Raw genomic sequence first — 16,583 nt, 5'->3', positions numbered from 1 at the left:
TTATTAAAAAATGGAATTTAAAAAAAATAAGCAGCAGCATCTTGGGTGCCTTTAAACTTGTAGGTGGTATGTATCTTATGGGATATACACGGGTTGAGTCATGACTGCACTAGTTTATTTTTGCTGCATCCCCAAATTAAAATCTGGTGTGACCTGTTTTTCAAACCATAAATCGGTGTTAATTCTGTACATATGTTTTTCTCAGGTCACCATTACTGCAGATGACAACTGTAAGTTTCTGTGCTGGTCCAGGGAACGACTGACTTACTTTCTGGAATCTGAACCATTCCTTTATGAAATATTTAGGTATCTTATCGGTAAAGATATTACAAACAAACTCTACTCATTGAATGATCCAACACTAAATGATAAGGTGAGTTTTGAGGGAGGGTTCCCCTCCCTGTGTTCTATTGTTAGATGCTATAAAGACAGGTTAATTTTATCCTCTTAATCCTGCTCATATATTCCATTAAATTCTCTCTCTCTCTCTCTCTCTTGACGGAATTGTTTTTTGTGTATCAAAAATGCTTAATGCAAAATATTTGGGTGTTTTGGATGATAAAGGTGCTCATCAATGTCACCTCAGTGCTTAAAAGAAAAGAGGTGTGGTTAAGGCCCAAGTCTGCACCACAAACTTTCACCGACACAAGTTACATTGGCATAAAGCTGATGCAGTTAGTATATCGCTTACATGCATGCTTGGCGCTTTGCCGTGGTGCTGTGCATACTCCTCAGGAGTGCTTGTGTTGATGCACAGTGTGGCGCACCATGGGTAGGGATCCCAGTGCGTAACCTGTCACCGTCCAACGCACTGTCTTTTGGGAAGTTTTGGCAATGAATGGTGGGGCAGAAACAAATCATCAGTGTGACTGGGCGCAAGGGGTCAACTTCTCAGCATGCAACTGTCTCCATCCCATAATGTCATCTATATCCCATAATTTTCATGCCATATTTAAAAATCTCACAAAACTGCACAGCCCTCCTCTCTGTCTGCCATCTCTGATAAAGCATGGAGCCTACACAGCTCTGCCCTATTGTCATAAGTGTTGCAAGCACAGGACGCACGATCCTCTGGTACTTGCAAAGCCGTAAGAAGAACCCACTGATTTGTGGGGATCAGGACTATTTCTTGGAGAACAGGTAGCTGTGGGCCATAACAAGAGCCAGGTCAAGGTGGTTACTGGTATTCATGGAGCAGCAGCAGATGGTAGAGCGCCATTTCTGGCCCCAAGAAACAAGCCTGACTGGAAATCGCATCATAATGGAGGCCTGGGGTGATGAGTGGTGGTTGCAGAACTTTTGGATGCACAAAGCCACATTCCTGGATCTGTGTGCTAAGCTCACCCAGCCCTCCAGTACAGGGACACTGGGATGAGAGCTGCCTTGACAGTGGAGAAGCAAGTGACAATAGTACTTTGGAAACTTTCAGTGCCATATTAGTGCCATCCAGTGGGAAACAATTTTGGAGTTGGAAAATCCACTGTGGCAACCTTTGTTGTATGCAGGACCATTATTCATGTCCTGCTATGCAGGACTGTGACTCTGGCGTGCCGGACATAGTAGATGGTTTTGCAGCAATGGGGTTTCCAAACTTCTGTGGAGCAACAGACAGCACCCATATCCCTATTTTGGCACCAGATCACATTGTCACAGAATACATCAACAAAAAGGGCTACTTCTCAATGGTTATGCAAGCATTGGTCGATCACCAGGGACACTTCACCGACATCAGTGCTGACTGGTCAGGGAAGGTGCATAACGCTCTCATCTTTAAGAACACAGGACTGTTCAGAAAACTACAAGCTGGAACTTCCTTTCCCAAGTGGCAGATCATCACTGAATTGATGTTGAAATGACCCTTGCGCCCCTGGCTCATGAAGCCAGACACCTCAACAGCACAAAGGAAAGATTCAACTACCGGCTCAGCAGGTGCAGAATGACAGTTGAATGTGCTTTTGGTAGAGTGAAGGGATGCTGGCAGTGTTTGCTTACAAGATTGGATCTCAATGGGAAAAAACATCCCAATGGTTACAGCTGCCTGCTATGTCCTGCATCATAACTGTGAAGCTCGGGGGGAAAAGCTGCCGTCCCAGAGTGTAGGGCAGAGGTGGAATGGCTTTCTGCTGAGTTTGAACAGACAGACATAAGGGCTGTTAGAAGAGCTCAACATGGAGCTATACTGCTCAGGGAGGCTTTGGAAGAGAACTTCAGCAGTGAGCCACAGGAATGCATTGTGGTGTACTGTGCTCAACCTGGCCTTGCTGTTTTGGACCTGTTAGGAATTGTGTGGTGTTGGTTCACACCTATGAATATAACATTGTCAGTGCACCTATTCATTTTGTGGTGCTTGCTGTACATCTATGGTTATTACACCATGTCACTGATGCTATGAGTTGTCACACTGTACAGTAACAAGTAAGCAGGTGCTATTAGAACTGCTAGGCACTCTGCAGCATATGTTGTGAGCTAATAACGAATTATTTTCCAAATAGAATTTTATTCATTAACAAAACCACTGCAAAGAAAAATCTGTTCAATTTAAAAGGAAATACATTAAAAACTTTAAGTTCTGTTCCATTCATTTATTAACCAAGTGAAAGAAAATTCATGTCCATCTTACCTACGTATGCTAACCTGTGAAAGCGACCATTGCTGTATGTGAAGCTGTAGTTGCCCTTAATGTCCCCTGGGGTACAGTGGTAGGGGTAGGGATGTAGCCCCTGATGCCGCGTAGAATGTTGGGGGTAAAGGGGGAAGGGAGGTGCTGCAGTGGAGTTCTGCATGGACTGCAAAGGGAGGCAACACTGTGATTGTTGAACCTGTAGGTCCACAAGGGTCTGCAGCATCTGTGTTTGCTGCCAGGGAAGCCCCATTCTATCCTGTGGATCTCCTTCTCCCTTTCCTACTTGGCCTCCTGGGCCCATGGGCAGCGCATGAGCTGCTGGCCCCCACCCCTACGCAGGCTAGTGCTCCCAGCCCCAGAGCAGGCAGCGTGGCCACAGCCCCCCACCCCATCCCCAGAGTACCGGGAGGGCAGGTGGCACAGCCCAAGCTGGGACTACTCCAGGAGACTGGAGCCGTGCTGAGTGGAAGCAGGAGGGCTGGGGGCAGAGTGTGGCGGGCTACGCTGTGTGCAGTGTTCACCCTCCAGGCCCTTTGCTCATGGTCTGATGCAGCACTGGCTTGCAGGATCTCCTTGATCTCCTGTGACCTTGGGCAGTGGAGTTCACAATGGTGACCAAAATGGTTAGTGTCTGGTATTGTGGAACAGCTGCTGGAGGACTGTTAGAGTTGACATAAGTAACACAGTGTCTACACATGTGCTGCATCAACCTCAGTACATCAACCCTGGCTTAACGCTGCTCAGGGAGGTGGTGTTACTATGTCATCATAACAGGGCATTTACCTGGGTGGGAGACAAATTTAAGTGTAGACTCATGCACAACTAGGTCAGTCTGAGGCAGCTTACATTGACCAACTTTGCAATGTAACCAGGCCTTAGAATCTGAACCCATGACTGATATAAATATTTCTAGCCAAGTAGCTGATAGGTCAGGAAGTGATCATTGTTATAATTTGATTGCCATCTCCACAGCAGAAGCGAACTCTCTTGTGTTGTGGGTATAGGTTCTTCTTCCAATGATTAAACATCAGATATGGGACTGACTCTTATCTCAGTTACACCAGTGTAAATCAAGAGCAGCCTCATTGAAGTCAGTGGAGATATACCGGTGTAATACCAGTGTGAGACAGGAATCCTCCTTACTCTCTTAGTTGCTGCTCTCAGCAGGCTGGCAGATTCTTCAATGAAAAGAAGCTGCAAATTTCCAGACAAGAAATCATTTGCTGGGGTCAAACCACTGTTTGCCATTGATTATGAAGGAGGAATCTGATGATTGTCAGCAATTGCAGGATGCAAACATCAAGCAGAGAATAGGGTGATCTGCACAACATAGGCAGTAAAGCTTCTTTGTTTTACTCAGCCAAAGTGCCTCTGCCTTCAGCTGGTAGGGAAACCTCCAGGAATGAGAAGACAGCATCGTCTCTTCTTTTCATTTAACCTTGGTGTCTCTGATAATGCAGGTAATGGCACCAAGGAATGCCTGCGGTCAGGGTGCGATGTTAATGATGTGGATACCTGTCAGATAAGAAAAGGACTCAAATCACCAACTAAATTCACAGGGTGGGATCCACAAATGTTGCAAGGCTGAGTTTCACGGCTCCTAGAAAATCCAGGAACAACAGTGCACTCCTCAATGCCTGAGTTAGGTGCTTAGGCTCCCTAGGAATAAATAGGGAGAGATGGGTGTCTAAGAAAGCCAGCATGCTAGGTGGAGAGCCACATAAGCTAAGTAGTGGGAGGTGCCAACGAGAAAGGAGTGTGCTAAGCTCCACCCCCTCCCAAAGACAGGTGGTCCGGGCTCCAGGGAGGCACCTAGCTCTGCTTAGCAATCCATGAATGGAAACCAGCTTCCTAGCGTCAAGTGGCTTAGGTGCCTACAGTCTGTCTTTGGGAATGAGTTAGGGGCCTCCCTTACTCCACACTAAACAGTCAGAGAAGGAGGAGGGGATGGTGAAGCCCACCTTTATAACTTTTAGCCCAGTGGTTAGAGCCCTCAGCTGGGATGTGGGAGACACTAGTTCAGGTCCCCCGCCTCTCTGCCACAGGGGGAGAAAGGATGTGAATAGGGGCCTCTAACCACTAGGGTGTGGGGTTCCCTCGTCCCTCCTGTTGAAACTGTTCCACTGTGGGTAAATAATGAGTGATTTTTGACCAGCAGAGACGGGGCCCTGGGTCTCTTACCTTGTACCATATCATGGCACCCTTCTGCGTTGCTGGTGGTGGCTCTGCCTTCAGAGCAGAGCTTCTGGCCAGCAGCCACCACTCTCCAGCTGCCAAGCTCTGAAGGCAGCACTGCTGCCAGCAGCAACGCAGAAGTAAGGGTAGCAGTACCGCAAACCCCCCTCCCCCCACAATAACCTTGTGCCGCCCACCCCACAACTCCTTTTTGGGTCAGGACCCCTACAATTACAACACTGTGACATTTCAAATTTAAATAGCCAAAATCATGAACTGTTTATGGTTTTTTAAATCCTATGACCGTGAAATTAACTGAAATGGACTATGAATTTGGTAGGACCCTAGCTATATGAAAAAAGGTTATGTATATCTTTTAATTGGGAGGAAGCTGGACTAGGTGACTAGGGGGACTTTACCATCTCTGACTTCAACTGTTAGACTTTTTGGAGACAAGTCTTGATTCAGGTATTATGTGAGGACAAATCTATACGTAACCCTGTGTTACTTTCATTGTGTCTCCTTACATGGCTTTGCATTGTTTGGATAGAGGAGCTATGTTGTGCTTATTGGGTCTTATTGTTTATGTAGTGGCTTCAGAGTTTTGATAAACATTTACTCTAGTAATATTGGACTTCTTCTGCACCACTTATACAACTTCCAACTACTTGTAGGTTTAGGGTTAGTCACTTTAGCTCTTGCTTCATGATTTTAATCCACTTGGATTTATCAACCCAAAATTCTTTCTTATAAGGTTGTTAATCAAAATTCTCCTAACTAGGTCATATTATAGCTGCTATAATAAAGTTTTGAACTTAGTGGAAAATAATCCAAAATGAATTAATTGCCACTCATACTGTAGAACAAATTTCACTCCAAAAGCATCCCTGGAATTCAGCATCAGTAATTCTACTGGATTTCTTCTCTGCCTCCAGACAGATCTGCAATAATCATTCGAGAAACAACATTGTCCTCCTTTTTTTTTTTTTAACCAATGTAGCATTGCCTATACTGTCCCCTGCTACATTATACCTGGCCAATAAATGCACGAATACAAACTGCTGCTAAAAGTCAGCTAGAATATAAGAGACAGGCCTGATCCTGTAAGGACAGGTTTGGTGTTTTGGGCATATAAGAGCAAGGTAAAAAAAAAAAGTGAGGAACAGGACAGGGAGCACACAGCGGAACTCTGTACTGCAATAATGAGGATGGTGCTGCACAGTTAGCAAGTGATTTTTGCCTATCTGGAGTGTGGCCTAAGAAGAGAACGCACAGATGAGCGTCTCCTTTGCATGCTAAGTTCCCTCAGGCAAACCCATTTTCTCTTGTGCACTCTTCAGAGCATGGAAACAGGAATTTGAGGCTGACTTCTGTTTGGAGTAGGTAGAGTATGATTATTTTCATATAAACTTTATAGTCCAAAGCCTTCTCAAGAGGGGTACTCCAAAGCAAGTGAAGGTCCTGGGATCATACACTTCATCTGTATTCAGTAAACCCCAAAGCTAGATTGTAACACTTGGAGAATATATTCCCAAGTGCAGCAGTTGATTAGCCAGGAGTTAAGGTTGAATGAATGTATCCTTTATATCTACCAAAAGGTGGCGGGATGGGGGAGGAGTGGGAAGACTTCAGTAGCCTCAAATGCAAATGTCAGCCAGGAAATTCCAACTCGCAGTACTGCTTTATAAAAAAAACCGAGTATATGAAAGTATTCACATGCACATCTAGGGTCATGGTGGCTTACATAATAATTCTGCCCTGTAGTGCCATCCTGATAATGAGAAACCCAGAGACTACTTTAGCCTTCCCTCACACAGGTTTATGTCACTAGTGACCACAAACACCATGCATACACATTAAGACTGAAAATGCAGTATGGATGCTGGATACGTTTATCGATCAAGTTTGTCTCTCTTGACTTTCTCATGGTTCTTAAAGTGGCACTGTGGGGCAGAATGGATTCTCTTTCCAAATATTTGCATCGTGTGACAGTCCGATGTGCTTAGCTAGCCACGAGAGTGTATGAAGTGGTTGTTAAGGTTTGGTGTTGGATAAAGTAGGGGTACTGGCTGACTTTGTTATCTGTTGGAGATGGAACTGAAATCTTAATGGGGTGTTAGAGTGTGGTGTTCACAACGGTGTGGGCAAGATGAATGAATGCAGGATACTTCTCTCTTTAACATCTTATTTCCATGGTTTTTAAAAGCATGGTGAGTGTCTCTTCCAAGCTCACTCCCCATTTTGCCTCTAGAGCAATGAATCGAGCTCACTTCTCTCACTGGAGAATCGTTATGCTTTCTTCAATCTCACTTGCATGGAATGCCCATAGCCACTAATGCATAGGAGCTCACCTCTGACGTTAATAGCCATACTTTAGCCCAAAGATCCTACAATGGAGGAAGATTTGCTTTCGTTTCTCTAAAATGTAGCTGTAATATATTAAAACCTTTTTATTTCAGACTTCCAAAAAAATGGAGCAGCAGCCCAGCCTTTGCTCACAGCTTTCTGTGATGCAGATGAGAAACAGCATGGCTAGTTCCAGTGACAGTGAAGATGGCTTGCAGCAGTTTCTCCGTGGGTCTTCCACTGCTTCCTCTCTTCGTGAGTCCTCCAAAAAAGTGAAGCAAATCTTGGGCCCAGCCCTGTGGCCCATTAAGGACAACTGCAGAACTTCTATTGACTTCAGTGGGAGCAAGATTTGGGCCATTTGTGTGTTGCTGTAAATAAAAGGAGCTTTTGTACTAAGCTGTAGGGAAGTTGAGACATGGTATAGTGGCTTTGGATGGCAGCCGAATATACCTAATTTAAAAATTAGGGAGTGTTACTAATACTAGAAATGATCTACATTATAATGTCTGAGATCAATAATATCAAACAGATATATTTGAGAAAGGGAGGCACATCACATGTATAAATAACACTGAAAGTTTCAGTAATTGTATTCAGTATAAAAAATAATGCATGAATCGTGTACACAGGGGCTATAGCCTATAGCTCAGGGGTTCTCAAACAGGGGGTTGGGACCCCTCAGGGAGTCACGAGGTTATTACATGGGGAGTTGTGAGCTTTCAGCCTCCACCCGAAACCCCACTTTGCATCCAGCATTTATAAAGGTGTTAAATATATAAAAAAAGTGGTTTTTAATTTGGGGGGGGGGTCACACTCAAAGGCTTGCTATGTTAAAGGGGTCACCAGTATAAAAGTTTGAGAACCACTGCTATAGCTGCATCTAAGCCGCACTGGAGAGCGCTTGGTGCAGGGTCGGCAATGGTGGTTTTATGTTACCTTTACAAGCTCTTTGATGCTGGGGCTGGTTTGGCTCATAGTGCAATTTAGAGCAGCCTCAGAGCTGTCCTACATTGTGCTGGCTGGTAATACCTATGAAGAGTCATTGTCAGGGACCATCTTTTTGTTCTCTGTTTGCCCAGAGCTTAATACAAGGGGGCCCTGGTCCATGGCTAGGTCTCTTAGGGTTCATCTACACAGAAAAGAGACCCAAGGCAGTGAGCCTCGGAACCCAGATCAACTGACGTGGGCTTGGGCTAAAAATAGCAATGCAGACATTCAGATTAAGGCTGGAGCCCAGGTACTGAAGCCCAGCAGGAAGGGAGGGTCTTGGATCCCGGGCTCCAGCTTGAGCATTAACATTTACACTGCTTCACAGTGCAAGCCTGACTCAGTTGACCCAGGGTCTGAGTCTCGCTGCCGGTGGGTTGTGGGTTGTGTTTTTGGTTTTTTTTTGTTTGTTTGTTTTTTGTAGCGTAGACGTATCCTAAGGCGCTTAAATACTACTGATAATTTTACTCTCCAGGAATTGTCAGAGCACATGCTCTTCCCTCTCTATCTGGCAATAAAGGGTATGGTGGGAGGAATGTGACATAGAGCTAAAAATGTCTGCACTGTGCCAACATTGGAAATCTCCAAGTAGGCAGTTAAACTGTCTTTCCACCTGCTCCGAACCCCTAGAGTAGCACAAAGTAGGTGGAATGGGGAAAGCCAGGATCAGGTTCTGTGTTTTTTGCATCAGGATCTTATACCTTTATAGAAATTTTTTAAATAACTCAATTTAGTTTGGCTTTTTTTCTCTGTTGCATGTAGAACTATAGGAAGCTTATTGGAGGTGTTCTAAAGACACGCAGTCTTACTATGTTATGCTGATTTGCCCACAACTGTGTGGTTACTTTCACGTTCACTATCACAGGCGTGCCCAAATCCCTAAGTTATGTGGGCACCAGACTAGATGGTCACTTCCTCTGGCACGCGTGCACACACACATCAAGAATTTCTTTATTTTTTTCCAAATACGCATTTTAGATCCAGATTTTTTTTATTTAAAAACAATTTCTTATAATCATCAGGTTCCATGATCATATTATGTTACTTGTTTTCAACATAGAGAATCTAACAAATTTTGCTTAGAAAAATAGGCTCCTCTCATCCTGCAATATTTACATTCACCCAAAATTGTTTATCAAGTGTACTTGGGTCATATGTGTTCATGTCAATACTTTCCTTTTTGTCTCCCACTTAACTTAAATAAGCTTTAGTAATCATTTTAACCTGAAATCAGATATTGGAAATAAAAAAAAATGTGCCTAACCGAGCTGGCACAAGCTCTTAGTTTAACTGGGTCATACAGAATTAACTATGGTGGCTCTCGCGATCTCACTGTTTAGCTGTTAGGACCTTAATGCATAAGAACTTGTCAGTGGTCCACCAATACCAAATTTCTCTCTTTCTAATATGAAAAAAAACAGATGACTTAACAATTTTTATTTAACCTTAAGGCACCACCTTAATTATCCATTCTCCACTGTCTCCCTTACAATTCTTATCCAAGCCTCCAGATTTGGGGAGTCCTTTTCTTTCTACTTTTTACCAATGATATATTGTCATCACAGTTATAGGAGCACAAGCCCTAGGAGTGTTCCACCCTGATTGTTAGGGGGTGACTGACAGGATGTAGTTTTAGGGGGTTAGCGGCAGATCAGATTTGATTTTTCTTAATTTTCCTATGATCTTTTTTCCAGCAAGACAGGGTTTTGGGGGACATTAATTCTGAGCTCTCCCGCATACAACTTCCTCTCTTTCCTATGTAGGAAACTGAATGATTATATTTGTGCAATTGGGAGACTGTCATGGGCAGTTTGGAAGAGAACCTCACTTCTAGTTAACAGCTTCACAGTGTTTACTCCAGTATTTCAACATTATCTAAAGGCTTACAATTTTCAGAGATAATATTAATCCACATTTAAGATAAACCTGAGTTTAATAATACTTGGTAAAGTCCTCTTCGCTATTGTATTCCTATTATTCCATCTCTTTGTTTCTCTCAACAAGATTTCTTTGTGTTAGTTAATAAAGTGTCTAAGCTTCCAAAACTGATAGAAGGGGATTAGCTGTCTCATTGATATGCAGTGCTTCTATGGAATTAAATTCTTTGCCTAGACGGCTGGGTAGTCTGTTACCCCTATATAACACTGTCTATATGACACAGTTCCACTGTCACAAATTAGCATTGCCTGAATGTAGGTATTGAGAAGAAGATTTAGCCAGGGCTCTCTTTCTCTCGGGTCCCAAAAGCAATCTGAACAAAAAGGTGGACATCTAGCTTTCCACTTTTATGTTTCAGGTAGCCCTGTCGCACCCGTAGGTGCAGCATATTCAATAATTGCTTTTCAGACTTGTCCAATGATGCATGCCAGTATGCCTCCAATTGTGGCATAAATGTACCAATATTGAGTTCCCCTTCAAGCTGCAGCCTAGAGCATAAACCAATGTACGGTTTTTTTTTTTTAGTAAAAACAAAACAGCAGTAAAACCCACAGTAGATTATTTAGAGAAGGGCAACAAGCGAAAAGCAAGTGTCTTCTGCCATAGGAGAAAACAATAAAAGGGAGCTTATCTGTATAAGGCTCTGCATAAATTATAACCTTCTATGTGACCAGTTCTTGTGTAGACAAAAGCTTCCCAGTAAAAAGGTCTGATTAGGATTTTTCTACATTGTAGTAGCAAAAAATACTCTCCTAAGTTTCATGTACTTACTGGAATACACTTGTAAAAACTAGAACTTCATCTTTTGAATGAGTTGAAAGAATTTTTTTTTAAGTTATGACTTTGCTGCTGTGCTCCAAAAATATAAATTCTCTAATACATTTCTAAAAAGAAATCCATATAAAGACTTTATCAAAGTTTTATAACAGAAAGAGGGAAAACTGGTTCTATTAGCAAGAATATCTACTCACATACTAATAAACTGTGTTTTAAGTTTAAATAACTAAAAACAAAAAACTAACACTCTGCTTTTATATTAAGGAAATAACCAACAAGAGTTCTATAATACTTATGGAGCGGGTCGTTTGCAGCATGATGTTTTCTGTTGATAACATCACATATTAACCCAACATCCTCAAAAAGGTATTAAAATGAAGTTTGCTTATGCCAGATTGGTACTTGTACTTGAAATACACAATGCATCTGTGCACAACTTACTAGAAATGAAACTGTGAAGTAACTTTTTTAAAAACATAAGTAAGTGGGGGAAAGAATGAATTGGAGCAGACAAATAATTTCAGCTAATTTTATCTTTGATGGTGTTTCAATGTTATTGCTACAAAATAAGCCTAATGATTAACAGTAATAAACATGCAAGGTGACTTAGTCTCTTTTAAAAAAAAAATAGTATTTGGTTTAGCTCACTCAGTAGTGTTGCTGGTCTCTACAAATTCTGTATTTGCAACCCTCTAAGGCCTAAGCTAAGGAAGAAGGTAGTATGAGGATTTTTTTCAGTAATGCTTTCATTGGGTGTTACTCAGTATGTTCAATGTTATACCCAGCTTGTGGTTTAAAGCAGGATTGGGTTTCACAGGAAATACCGTTTTTTATAGGCATTTGAACTTAGGAACTGGAGACAGTGCAATAGACTATTGTATTGGAGGCCCAGGTTTGAGGCTTATTCAGGCTTTGTATGTTCTCCTTACAAAGGATAGAGGCATGCCTAGATGATGCTTCAGCATTTGGAGGAAGCAAGGGCATGACATTGGTGCAGAATGTTGGCCCTGACTCCATGGCTGCTCCGGGGCTGGAGCACCCATGGGGGGAAAAATGGTGGGTGCTGAGCACCCTCCAGCAGCTGCCCATCAGTTCCTCCCCCTCCCCCCAGCACCTCCTGCCCTCAGGCGGGCCCTGCCGATCAGCATCTTCTCCTCTCTCTCTGTGCCTCCCACCCACCACAATCAACTGTTTTACAGCGTGCAGGAGGCTGAGGGGGAGAGGGGGCAGGAGCGAGGATGTGGTGCACTCTGGGGAGGGGACAGAACTGGGTGGGGCCTTGGGGGAAGAAGTGGGGTGGGCCTGGGACAGAGCTGGGGGTCAAGCACCCCCTGGCACTTTCAAAAGTCTACTTCTGTGGTGCAGAAGAAATTTACAGTATGAGAGCAGACTGCCAACTCTGTTCAGCAGGCTTGTGCCACCGTGCTTCTGCCTACTATGGAGAGACATGGGCTTTTCTGAATAAAGGAAAATAAGCTTTGCTCATATCACCCTCAAAATTATTAACTACTAGTGACATCTAAAAAAGAAATTGAAACTTTAGTTTTAAATTTTCAGGCCTCCATTTTTATGGGTGCAATTTGTGCCCGCTATTTAGGTCACTTAGATATCTAAATCCATAACTTCACCCACAAATCTCAGATTTAAACATCTGAGGGTATGTCTACACTGAACAAAACCACCACCACCACCCATGGCAGCGTGTCTCAGAGCCCAGGTCAACTGACTCTCAGGGTCACGCTACAGGGCTTAACCTAGCCGTGTAGATGTTTTCACTTGGGCTGGAGCCCGGGCTCTGAAGCCCAGCAAGGAGGGAGGGTCTCAGAGCCTAGGCTGCAGCCTGAGCAATAATGTCTATACTACTATTTTTAGCCCCAGAGTGCAAGTCCGTGTCAGTGGAGCTGGGCTTGGAGACCCACTGCTGCGGGGTTTTCATTGCAGTGTAGCTATACCCCTAAGTGGCCTAACCTGCACTTGCAATTTTTACTCACAAAATTAAGTATCTTAAAACAAGGCCTTTGTAATCCTGTATTTAATAATATACGTAATAATCTCTGTATAAAGCCAGCTGAGTAATTAAAGTAGTTTGTAAATACTGGGGGAGGGGGGGCAGAAAGTACTGCATAATACATTTACTACATGTGGTGGTCTAAAAGCATTGATTAATGCCTTCCAGTGTTTGCATGAGTGTAATTTTTTAAATCTGATCCCAGTAATGGAAAGCATATACTTGAATTGTAAGCTCCCCGGGACAGAGACCATCTTTCTCTTCTGTCTTTGTACAGCACAAAGCACCATGGGGCCTTGGTCCATGACTAGGGCTCGTAGGTGCCATGGTAATAAAAATAAAACATTTATTAATTATTGCATAGTGGATGGATTGAAGTTTAAGTAGTTTTATGTAATAAGTGTCAGTTTACTAACCATATGTTATGACTGCAAAGATTCTTGAAGGGAAATGTTTTTCTTATCTGCATATATAGTGTGTTTCTTCTACTGTTTTTCTTCTCGGATAATATTTTAACATTTTAAAGTTTTTTCATACTGTTTTCAGTCATCATATGCAGGCTGTTTATAAACTGTGCCAGTCCAAAGCCTGCACCAGTTGTGAATGAAGGACTGCTGAACTTTTAGGGAATTGAGAGAAGACAGGGAGTTAAATACAATTTTCAGATTGGAGGACATAGATTTACCTGTCAGATGAGAGTTATGAAACTAAATCCCCCTCCACAGTATGTACTCCTATAGATTCAAATCTTGAAGTCCATTCTCAGGCAAAATGCCCATTAACTTCCAACTGAGTGTGTGCTTTTGTGTGCTCTCCTTTAGAGGGTTTTATACATTTGCTGCTTTGCCTGAAGGCTACCACCTACTGCTAGAGCAGTGAACCAATTTCAGTCATTAGCTATATGGTGCATATTATTTAGTCCTACATTTTGTTGTTAATATAACATACATGTTTTTCATTATAGTTGTTTATGCAATGGGATTTGTATCTTACCCCTCAGTATGTTTTATCCCATGTTGTTGCTTATGAGGCAGTGGAGCTATGATCAGTTACTCTGGCTGAGATCTGCCAGAGTAAACTTAAGAATTTTGTCATGACTGCGTATCCTGAGGCAAGTACTCAGAGATACCTTTTGTGCTTAAGTCCTCCTTCTATTTCTTTGGGCCAATTCGTGCATGAATACAGCAATAAGAAAAATACCTATCGGGAACACAATTCCCTGAGTAAGAAGTGCAGAAAACTCCCATTGACACAAAAGGAGTTTTTCCTGAGTATGGACAGTAGCATTTGGCCCTAAAAGATTATGATTCCTATCCCCTTTACCTGGCATTCATGATTTCCTAATGCTATAGTACAGATGTCAAATTAATTGACTTTCACCTGGAAAATATAAATTCTTCACCTTTGGGAGAATCATCAGATTTGCTGTGTCCTTATCACATATAAGTCTATATCATGGCGGGGGTGTATTCTTCAGTTTAACTTTTTCTTCTCTTTTGAAATTGTGGCAGGCCGGACATCTCCCTATATGAGAGCTTCAGCAAAAATGAAACCGATAGAAGAAAGTGGTGAAGATGATGTCTTTGAACTACCATCTGCTGTTAAGCCTGAGGTTCAGTGACTACCTTGAGTAGACATGGCGCTGTAGACATGGCAAAAGCAAGAAGCTTATTTTGATGGGATTCTGAAAACTATCAGCACCTTTACTTTCAGAGAATTAAACCACAATATACCTGTGTTAGTGGCTTCTAAATAAAGATGCCAAGTTTTATTTATTCTCCTTTTAAAAAAAAATTAAAAAGACATTGTATTTTTACTTATTGGCCATGATTTTTGAATGGTTGTATTTTTACTTTAGCTCTCTGCCTAGTTGAATTCAATTTTAAGCAACAGACTAGTCTGAAATTTTATTTGCTTGCTGAGGACCACTTTTAAAATCACCCAAGTCCCATTTTTCTAAGCCACTAACGAGCCTAAGTCCCAGTGAAAGTGAATGGGAATGTTTGGAAAATTTGACCCAATATCATTTGTACTGAACACCATAGTTATTAATATTGCAATTTCAAAATGAAGTTAATACTTTTTTTGTGTGTGCATGAAAGTGTGTGTTTATATTTTACACACACAAAACAATTTAAAAAGAACATTAAAGTTGCACAGTCAAGTACTCAAAAGTTAGGAAAAGCCAGAATTAAGTTTCCCATGCAACCTATATTTGGCCCCCTTATGTGTATGCATTATGATGCAATTTTTAATTACATGATCACATTCTATTTTTCACAAGGATTTGGCAAAATGTATAGATTTGACACAAAGGCCATCCTTCTGCCAAATTTCAAGTCTCCGCTCTAATGCATGGGGGTTCTAAAGCATCTTTAAAAAAAAAAATCACCAGAATTTTTAAACGTGGCCAAAATAATGTATTTTTCCCTAGTTTTGTTCTTGGAAATAGCTGCACCGTTTTGGCTAAAGTTTTCCAAAAAAGTTCTCCTGAGGGAGATGCCCAGTATGGAAAATTTCAGCCCAAACAGTTATGGTTTGGCAAAATTATAAGTAGTTCAAAAAAGGGCCCTTCGTAATGGGAAGTGTTGGGCAGCCTTAATAATAGGTGGTGCTACCAGCTTCACCTCCAGTTTGTGTGATGCCTAAATAACGTCAATGTATTTATCACAATAATAAACTGTATTCATTGTCAAAGAACGTAATGGCAGATACAACAGTCTGTGTAACAATTTAAGATGACAGAATGTGGAGACTAGAATATGACAAATAATGAGATTGTGGATAACAGTGGGAGTCGGGCTTAAACTCACTCTGATCTTTTTACTGTGATCATCGTCCTAGTATTGCCAGTGAAGCTAAACCTAAGAGTGTCCTTGAATCAGCCTGTGCCTATGGTATATAATCTGTTTTTACACTGTTCTGAAGCTCTTGCAATGCCAAAGCACGACACTTGTTTCTGTGGCTTTAAATTTAATTTTTAATGTTACTTCAGTGTGTCTTGTGGCTTGTTTTTTGCATATTAAAAATTCTCATTGAGGTGAGCCATAGTTACCAGTTTATGTAAATATATGTTAAATACATTTTACATCTCACATGTATGCAGTAGATCACGCTGGCCCCTTTTGGAGCGGAGGTAATTTACCGTATAAATTCACTGAGTTTTGTAAAAACCTTTATTTACTTTGTAGACAATAAGAGCTCCTTTTGGATCCATTGCCATCTCTTGTATAAGTACTTAAACTGGTTATAAAGATACAGATCTGATAAAATCACCGCGGCTAGGTATAAGTTCAATGAGTGTTGTGTGGTACTAGCATTATCAGCATTTAAGACAAACTTAAAGACATGAAAAAGGTTATGCAACATTTATAGTAGCTGATTGTCAAATAACTGTACAGCATGACCTTTTTAAAAGAAAATACTGTAGATAGCCAGAGGACTTGATATGTTAAGGACAAGTCCGCAACATTTATTTTCTAAACAATAAAAATGTTTGAATTAAAGGAGCATTTGAAATTTGTAACTCCTAAATTTTTGCACTTATACTAAATGCGGAGGATTGGGTGTGGGATTGGGTTATTTTGGTGTGTAGAATTTACTAAGTAAGTTTGTCTAGCATGAACTTTTATAGGAAGTTTTCAGAGAAGAGTTTGAGTGGAAATGCTGCTAGAGACTCTTTAATTATAGCAGGGATGATGCACCAAAAATGAATATGGATGATCC

General features: G+C 41.7%; 1 protein-coding gene across 2 annotated transcripts in view; it reads left to right on the top strand.

Moving 5' to 3' along the window:
* POPDC1 (popeye domain cAMP effector 1) overlaps positions 1 to 16,366 on the top strand; it is a 55,305-nt gene extending 38,939 nt beyond the window's left edge. The window contains exons 7-10 of one of the 2 annotated variants that reach the window (XM_048844912.2): positions 206 to 373; positions 7,258 to 7,399; positions 11,114 to 11,215; positions 14,369 to 16,366. In XM_048844912.2, the coding sequence (XP_048700869.2) occupies positions 206 to 373; positions 7,258 to 7,399; positions 11,114 to 11,181 (378 nt within the window). In that variant the 3' untranslated portion in view covers positions 11,182 to 11,215; positions 14,369 to 16,366. The remainder of the gene's footprint in view (positions 1 to 205; positions 374 to 7,257; positions 7,400 to 11,113; positions 11,216 to 14,368) is intronic. The other variant, XM_048844911.2, reaches the window with a different exon arrangement.
* The last annotated feature ends 217 nt before the right edge of the window (positions 16,367 to 16,583 follow it).

The sequence above is a fragment of the Caretta caretta genome, chromosome 3, assembly GCF_965140235.1.
Source record: "Caretta caretta isolate rCarCar2 chromosome 3, rCarCar1.hap1, whole genome shotgun sequence".
Classification (NCBI taxonomy): domain Eukaryota; kingdom Metazoa; phylum Chordata; order Testudines; family Cheloniidae; genus Caretta; species Caretta caretta.
Note: the sequence above shows the minus strand (reverse complement) of the source record. Positions and strands in the feature narration are given on the sequence as shown.